This window comes from Miscanthus floridulus, chromosome 11 (genome assembly GCF_019320115.1).
Source record: "Miscanthus floridulus cultivar M001 chromosome 11, ASM1932011v1, whole genome shotgun sequence".
Taxonomy (NCBI): Eukaryota; Viridiplantae; Streptophyta; class Magnoliopsida; order Poales; family Poaceae; genus Miscanthus; species Miscanthus floridulus.
The window spans coordinates 62,957,343-62,966,582 of record NC_089590.1 but is presented as its reverse complement, the minus strand read 5'-3'; the positions used below and the strand labels follow the sequence as shown (position 1 = coordinate 62,966,582).

The window sequence follows — 9,240 nt, the reverse complement described above, 5'->3', positions numbered from 1 at the left end:
ATATATTTATCCATATTTTATTTCTATAGTTTCCACATGCTTCTTGTAAATTTATTAGTCCGTAATAATAGCTAGCCACTTTGTCGGTTTATTAGTCCCTAATATATTTTTAAAATGATTAAATGCAGATCAGCACATTGCGTGCACAAGGGAAAATAGATGACATGATTTATTATCTATCTCGCGGTCCAGACCCTCGGGCTCGTGTGTTCAACAGGTGTTTCATAAATGGCTTCCTTTTTCGGGTCTCTTCCATAGAGAACTGCTTAACTACTCAAAATAGTGGTGTATTCGTGAAGGGCGATGCAAATACAGGAAACATGGGCTGGTATGGTGTGCTGAAGAAAATCATTTGCCTTGATTTTCATGGTGACAAGGAAGTCATGTTGTTCCACTATGTATGGTTTGATGTCCCTGCAGCTAGTAGTAGCAGACCGAGAGGGTACAATAAGGATAAATATGGGGTCATCGATATTGATATCACACGGTTTAGGTATTCAGATGAACCTTACATCCTGAGCACACAAGCCGAGCAAGTCTTTTATGCGAGAAACATAAAGAAACCAGATTGGTGCACTGTCCTTAGAGTGCAGCCTAGAAATCTCTTTGCCATGCCTGAAGCAGAAGGCATTGACAATATGGGCGAGCTCGATTTGGACTCAGTTGTTGTAGGAATGGAAGATATGAATGTTCAACAACAAAATGAAGATGTCACAGCTTGGAATAGGTCTGGCCTTGATGGGGCTACGGTTGATGCTTCTGTTATTGAGCATGCTATTGCAATAGCCATGCCTAAACCTGAGCACGATGACCTGTTTGATGAAGACGAAGACCTAGATGACACTTACATTAATGACGGAGTCATCCCTCCATTTAGTACTCTGGGAGAAGATTTTGATGATGATTTTTTTGTCTAAATTTTTCTCAAGCAATAGAGGCATTGGGCTCTTGTTTGTTCTTGTTGCTCGCTGTGTGTGTGTTCTTGCTGCTCGCTGTTTGTGTGTTTATCATTTTGCAACGCCACTAGATGTGTAACAGTTGCAAATGGTTTCAGGTTTGCTGCTGCAGCGGCTTTACCTGAAGGTGTTACAGAGTTCATACTTGCTATTGTCGATAATACTTGCTATTATCGATAACACTCCTTACCCTTTATCGAATGTTTTCCTGTGGACACAAACGAACGTTTTTTATCATAGATTTCTCTATTTTCTATCGCCACTGCATAGAGTAGATAAGATTTATGGACATGGCTTTATGCACCACCTCCTCTATCAACCTCAACCACAACCAAAATTGTCCAGCATGTGCTCATCCTGATTGACCAAAAAAAGCTGCAGCAAAGCCATCTGCACTTCACCTCCTGTACCAAAAAAAAGGCATCTGCACTATTGTGTTCTTGATAGGATGCATGTAACACCTGATTCACAACTGCTGAACTGCATCCTTTCAGAGCATGCATATATGGAACGACAGCTTTGGAGCAGCAGAGGAGAGCAAAATAGCACAAGTTTAATACTGCTGATATTTTTGGAGTTCCAGGGATAACCCCGGCCCATTAGCATTGCTATTCATACTAGAAATAGATTCAAGCGTTACAGCACCAACATGGCTCATGAACCCTTTAGTTCAGATACAAGGAAAAGAAAACTGCCACCATCAACTAGCACACAAGAACACTACAGTTACCTGACACTAGATGCCACAAAAAAATTGCTCAATGATGAACATTATCATCACACATAGCGAAAAAGGGATCTGCCGCCCAGGTTCAGAGCAAGGTCTTCAAGGTATCAAGCATGTCCTCCATCAGGTAGATAGGTACCACTCGCCGAGATCTTCTCCAGGCTTGAGGCTAGCTTCGCCAAATTGGTCAACACGACCTTGTATTGTGCCTGGTGACCGGACATACGGCATATTAGTTCTCAGTTTCTGAGTATTGTTGAGATGGATCACCATGTTTGCTGCATACATACCTCGCTACCTGCCATTCTGAAAACATGCTCCACATTTTATCAGCATACTGCACATATTCGTCAACACAACATGTTTTCTCTTACTCAACCAAAATTCAGCAACATCGCTTCAAAGTCATTGACTCTATTCAGATTAACTATGACAAAACCATAAAAATCGACAAAACTCAGGTGCAGAGGTTGGAGTTTTGCAAACATTCGAAGACCTTAGCTGTTAAAAAAACTCAAATTCCGATACCGGGATGTCAAGAATCCTACGCTTAATTCTCAATTCCTGTCATTCTAGTCCCCAAAGCAGGCCGCACGAACCAATGAACATAATACCTAGGGTTCTAGCGACAGAAGGTCAGCTGCGGCGGGGGGGGGCGACGTTACCTTGCGCTTGAGGTTGTAGCGGTGCCATTCGGAGCGGTAGTGGAGCCACTGCTGCTCCTCGTCGTCGAACCCCGTGTTGCACGCGTTGTAGGTGACCGTCGGCATCCTCGCTCAGCTCCCTCCTCTCCGCTCGCTACGGATTCGGCTTGCTCCGGCGGGCACGGGCGAGGAGGACTCTCTCTTCTCTCCTTCTCCTTCTGGTGCTGCTTCGCCTTGTATGCAGCGGCGCTTCGGTGGTGAAGAGTTGGGGGAAAGTGGCGGCGGGGCGGGGAAGAAGGGGGAGGAGGAGAAGTAGGAGAGGGCGAGGCGGCCGTGTTTGTTCCACTTCTAGGCCGGCCCGTTAACAAAGTGTGTTGATTGTTCCACTTCTGTTGCCAAAGCTTGGTTCTTTAGTGCCACCTTGCCAATTCGGAGATGCAAAACTCAGCTTAAAAGCTGAAGCCGCCAAACCACACTGAACTTCTCATATCAAGCGCTATTCTGAAATTGTTACTCTTCTGGGCTAGTTGAGGCCGGTAGCTTTGCTGGGCTCCTCGTAGGGGTTGAGCTTGGCGCGTCCGCTGGTCCTTGGCTGGCCCACTGAAGTACCAACTTTTTTGTTTTCTAATTCTATGCTAATCGTTCCAACTTAATTTTTTTAAAACATATTTCTATCGTTTTGTTTTCTAATTCTATGCTAATCGTTCCAACTTAATTTTTTTTAAAACATATTTCTATCGTGTCCAGCTAGTAACTAAATATCATATTCCATTTTTTTTCCTAATTCTATTATAATCATTCCTACTGACTTTACTTTTTAAAAAAACATATTTCTATCATGTCCAACTAGTAAATAAGTATCAAACTCCTTTTTTTCTAATTGTATGCTAATCATTGCAACTGATTTTTTTAAAAACATATTTGTATCCTGTCCAACTAGTAACTATGAATCATATTCCATTTAGTGGCATATCGTTTTGCCTGTCTTCCTATGTCAGTGATGTCGTACCGAGCGTGCCACGTCGCCTAGATATGTGATATGCTCCTTTCGAGTGTTGTCTTATGCCATTGAGTGCCTAGCTCATCGTCTCCAACTAGTCACAATTTGTCCCATTTCATTCCATGTCTAACATTGTTGTGGTGTAGTACTCAGTATGCCATGTCGACTAGATATGCGTTCTGGACCTTTCAAGTTCTATGTCTTATGCCATTGAGTGCCTACCTCATCGTGTCCAACGAGTGCCACATCTTTGACTATGTTAGGTAGATGTTGTGTCATATGTAACTAGGATGCCACGTCGAACAACAACTTGATATGTAGTCTCATCCTCTCAAGTGTCATGTCATATGCTACCAAGTGCGATGTCGTATGCCACCGAGTGCCTCATCATGATCATAGGGGCACGTCATTGCCTATGTCTCATCCATTGAGTGGCACGTCATTGCCTACTTCTAGTGGTACTACTACTTCTGCAGTGGTGTTGGTACCCACGGTGAAACCTTATAGGGGGTGTAAAGCAGGCTTGGAGGACTTTGTAATGGGCTTGTAGTGTGACCCCGCGAAGCACCTAGGTATCATCGGTTCCTCCCCCCATACCTGCCTATTCGTTTCCCCTCCCCAGCCCCCGACGCCGCCTCCATGAGGACTTTGTAATGGATCACTGTTCAAGAAAAAGAAAAATGGGTTAACAGAGTTTTGATCTTGCCATATGTTCTGTCACAAATTTATAATTTTCTTTTTACTTATAACATAAGTATAAACATTGTTTCCGGTGTAGAAATAAAAACACCTATAGTCTGGACAAAAAGCTTGTTGAGTTGCTTAGTGGCTTCTTACAAAAATGCTATGATTATATTCGTTTTTCTTTCAAAATCAAAGAGACATTCTTGTCTGGTTGTATTTTTTTCTGCTAAGTTTGCATAACTAGAAAAGAGCAAGTAAATTTAGCATTAAGTAAAAAGAACAACTGATATAATCATATAACACCAAACGTCATTTTTTCAATTTCTTCAGGCATGTCTTGCAAGTCCTCTTGTGTGTGAGCGTGCCTCCTTTTGTTTGGCATACCAAAAAATTCGCTCCTCTCCCGCCTGTATCTCCTCATCGCGCCGAGGACGAAAATCTCCACAAAAATCTTCAACTGCCGCGCCTAAAACTTTTCACACCCGCCAATCTCCCTGAGCCAAATCCATCGACGGTGGCCTATTGCCGCCCCTCTGGCCTCTACGACTCCCCTCCCCCACGCCTCCTGCTGCGGCCCCTCTGCGATGCCTCCCATCGAAGTAAGACCCTTCCCCATTGACATACCCTCCTCCCTTCCCCCGTCTCCCATTTGCCTTCCTCAGATCCCCTCCCCTTCCCGTCGACCCCTCCCTCTCCCATCGGCCCAGTCTACAGAGTGAGAAATCAACCGCGCGTATCCCTCCCCCCCCAATTAGATCGTGATCCGTCTCCCAGGACCGCATGAGGGCCATGACACCGCCGCCTTCGCCACCTCGGTCCAGGACACCCCTGACATCACCTCCGTTGAGGACGCCACTAGCAACACCTTCAGGCCAGATGGCGCTTCGTTCATAGGGCATCAGCGCCAGCACAGACTCCACCGCCTTGGGTACCCATCGCCATCAATATACTGAGGCCACCCTCGAAGTAGAAGATGATCTTGGGTTCTCTTCTCCATATGTCCCCAGGTACAATGATTAATTAATCTAGGTTTTTTAATTCATATTTAATCTTGCATCACAACAAATTCTACAAATTGTGAGGTGTTTAGGGTTTTCAAGCATTTGTTGCTTGCATATTTTGGTCATGATAAAAAAAAGATGTTTAAGAAAAGGCAATTACTTGCTCGGTATTTGTTTTGCTTGTCTGAAATTACAGAAAGTAAACATGTCTGTTTCGATTTAGGAATACAAAGTCTGAGATCGTTTTCTATGCTTAAATATCAATGTTTAACTACACAAAAATGTATGGATGTAGTTAACCTTTTTCTGCATCAGGCATTGAATTTCTCATGTTGCATGTGCCTGCTCTATAATGGGATTACAGAAACCATCTAAAATAGTATCCTGAATTCAATGATATTTAGTTCCATTACTTATATATATGTAATACTTTACCTTTTTTATTCTTGTTTATTTATCAACCATTGTCCTATATATGCAGTGGCACGGGCGAAATGTGGACTCTTTATGTTCATTGCAAGAATGGACTTCCAGATCAGGATTATGTAATGTTCAAATTGGAAAGGCCTCATATAAAATTGTCAACCTTGACATCTCTTAAGGACCAGCTTGGGTATAATGCCCGGGACTTCTTGTACTACAAGAAGCGTTGTGGAAGAGATGTTGCAAGTCTTCAGCCCCTCGATTTTGTCAGACATGCAGAGATTATGCTACAAAACAATGAGAGTGAGAAGGAAATCAGATTAGTACTCTCAAAGGAACAAGAGACAGCACAGCAAGTCAGCATAACACCCCTCAAGCGACCAAGGCAGCAGCTGGAAGAAGATGAGCATCCGTTTATGGATGATCCTTTTGATGCATACAAGGACTGGCTAAAGAAGCTACGACCGGAACAATCCAAAAGTATATCATCTATGTTTTTGCATATGTTTTCGTATTAAGCAAAATCTTAGCACCTTTATATAAACTACACCTCATCTTACATTTTTTTGGTGACTAACAGATTTGAAGGATGACACTAGGCAACAAGCAGTCAACACGTACAAGGAATTTTTAAGGATGAAAGGGGACATTCCAGAAATTAGTAATTTATTTTCCTTCTTCAACCAATGTTGTTTAGTACTAATTTTTTTAAAACTGAACCTTTAACCTTGTGTGCAGTGGCATTTGTCGAACAACGTGACACCGATGCAATCGTAGACGAAGACGACGAAAGCAATGGAAGCAATGTGACACCACCCTCAAATAGGCCAAGCCATGCAAGGAAGGCAAGAGACGAGGGAAACGGTTTGTGATAATGCATGTACTTTTAATATTGGGTTCACATATCTTAATTGAGAACTACTACAGCTCAAGATTGTTATTGTCTTTTTTGCAAGGACATGGCTCCAATGAACGCAAGAAAAGAGGTCGTGGCACTGTTAAAGGATTAACAGTAGGCAACAAGAGAGTAAGGAACGCATTCACACACTCCCAATCGAATTTTCAGATAGCCAGTGGAGGACCCATTGGACCGAATACCCATGCATTTGTTCGATGAGGTCGTTTTATTTACAAGGCAATGGGCCCCACTAATTGGAGTAAACAGTTGGAAGGATATAAAGGAAGAAGTCAAACTAGAAATTGCAGAAGAGATACTAGGTATGATGTGTACTATTTTTTGTTAAGGAACATTGCTGTTGCTCTTTTACTGTCCAAAAAAGTGAGTACATTACTAAGCAAATTTGCTAATAGAGAACATGTAGCTAAAAATCAGTTAGAAAATGTCATACGCCCTCAGCCCTCAGTTAGAGAAGAGGTTCTGGAAAATCTTTGGATTCACATGCCTCTCCTCTAGTTAATTTAGATGCCAAATCAGCTTAATACTCCAGAAACAGTAACATGCATGTCTTAAAAACATCTATTTTTTAGTATGGACCAGACATTAAAATTGGATTCCAGAAAGATCAATGTTAGAACCCACTCCGTTGTGGAATCAGCTTAATACTCCATTTGACAATATTTGTCCACACCGCCTAATATTTGTCCACACTCTTGATTAGGTCCAGTGAACACAGTTCTCAATATACAAAAATATAGTCGACACAGTTCTCAATACACAAAAATATGCATGTTGGAGACTAAATGATACAGATTTTGCCAAGCTGCAAAACACAAGTTTTCATTGCTTTTTAATTGTAAACAGCTTAGGTGGAACTTCATCAACATTGATGATGTGGATAAAAGAAAAGGGAAAATATGGAAAATTGCCAAGGAGCGGTACAGAGGATGGCGATCTGATCTGAGTGCCACATACAAGGCTTATAATTGTTATGGTGAGAGGATACGAAATAAACCCAAAGAAATACACCTTTTGAGTGGCACTACTTGCAGTTGTATTTTGGATCTAATAAATTCAAGGTCAGTGCTAGTAAAATCTACTTTGTCAAACAAAATTGATGGACCAAAGTTACATTGTTACATACCACTTGTTCTCATTCTGCAGAAACTTAGCAGCCAGAACTCCTCCAACCGTCAGCAGCAAAGAACCAAGCATGTGATGGGTTCAAAGAACTTCTCACAATGTAGCTTTGAGCTGGTAATCATTAGATACACTAATCTAGTCCTTCCCTTCTATGATGCAATACTTGTGTGCTAAATTTTTTGGCATCCTAGAGAGACCAAGAAACTGGTGAAGAGCCAAGTGATCTTCTTTGGAGGACCACTCACACAAAACATGGCGCATGGTCAAATCCTGTATCAACTTCAGTATATGTAAGTAAATGTTTCGTCAACCTTTTTTATAGCTACTGGTAGTGTCAAGCAACTCTTTACAGGTTCTATTATTTAATTTAGGAAAATGCAACCATGAAAATTGGTGAGATTGGATTAGAACCTGATAGACCAGCACTTACAACTATTGAGGAGAACATGATTTTCCAGTCATGCTACAAAGAAACAACACAAATCAAATCATCCAAATTACATGGGCATGGATATTTGGCTACGTATCGAACTCGCGGAGAACTTATGAAAGAGAACCTTGAAGTACATGCACGTGCTCAAGCTGCAGCTAGGGAGAAGAGCATTGCTTTAGAAGCGGAGGTTGACAAGCTCAAAGAACATATTGCGCAAGAAGCTGCAGAAAGGGAAAGGGAGAAAGAAGAAAATAGGAGGAGGATGCAAGAGGAGCTGGAAAATGCTAAGATAAACTTAAGAGAAGAAATGAAGCAAGAATTGCTTAATATGCTAGCGCAGCACAAAGAAGGAGCTATGATTATGGTATTAGAATAATTTTTTATCCTTTGTACTCTTGATAATCTTATGATTGTGATGCCTAATCTTTCACTCCCAATATTTGTATGTATAGAGTACCCTGCAAAACAATGCCAGTACACAAGTTGCACTAATCATACAAGAGGAAGATGAGACCGGTGGACATGAAAATGAAAATGAAGATGGGTTATAGGAGGTAATGACATTATTTCACTATGTTCCATGTACCTTGAACTGTAGCTAAAATAGATCAAACAACTTGATGTTTGTAGACTCAGCCTGGAAGCGTTGTCACCGTACAAAAAGGTGCACCAGCACCTACACGCTCCACTAGAAGTACTACACCTCCCAGCAGAGCTCTTTTCAACGAAAACACTGCAAATGTGACTGCATCGAAGACATATATCACTTCACAACAGCTGATGAATAGGACAAGAAATAATCCCAAAAGGAGGAAGGTAACAACCAGCTAATTGGAATCTAAATTCTTGCATGATTTAATGAAATTTTATCAAATGTGACCTTCCTTGTTGAACTAGGAAATGTAGAAAATACATTGAACATGCGTGCTGAAAACTGTAGCTTGTGCAGGTTTGATTGGGTGAGTTGTTCTGAGTAGTAATCTACCTTTTCTGTGATACTTGATAATACAAAAGTTGTAGAGGGTTTAGAGATGTTTGTCGTCGTGAAAGGTCATGATTTTAGACCTAGAGAATTAGAGTTATGAATTTTGAAAGTAGCCGGCCAGGTTTTGACCTTGGTCTAGACAGCAGTGGGTGTTTGTGTTTTTTTTACCATGATAACAGCAGAAAGGTGCATGGTCCAGCCCAGCCAAACCCAACCCATCTCGTGCCTACATCATGATATGATCTTCGTTTCAATGCAATGTTTCTCCTGCCTTTTTAGAACAATTGTTTTCTGGTGATCGATATGTTCCTTGTGCTTCATTGTGATTTAGATTTGGGTACGTTCG

General features: G+C 41.6%; 1 protein-coding gene across 1 annotated transcript; it reads left to right on the top strand.

The window, feature by feature from the left end:
* Positions 1 to 4,595: 4,595 nt before the first annotated feature.
* Positions 4,596 to 8,460, top strand: LOC136492068 (uncharacterized). Its single transcript, XM_066488217.1, has 11 exons — positions 4,596 to 4,610; positions 4,906 to 5,018; positions 5,494 to 5,915; positions 6,016 to 6,096; positions 6,174 to 6,299; positions 6,392 to 6,462; positions 7,198 to 7,271; positions 7,355 to 7,412; positions 7,498 to 7,590; positions 7,848 to 8,273; positions 8,362 to 8,460. The coding sequence occupies exons 1-11, from the start codon at positions 4,596 to 4,598 to the stop codon at positions 8,458 to 8,460; spliced, it is 1,578 nt and encodes a 525-aa protein (XP_066344314.1).
* Positions 8,461 to 9,240: the final 780 nt, after the last annotated feature.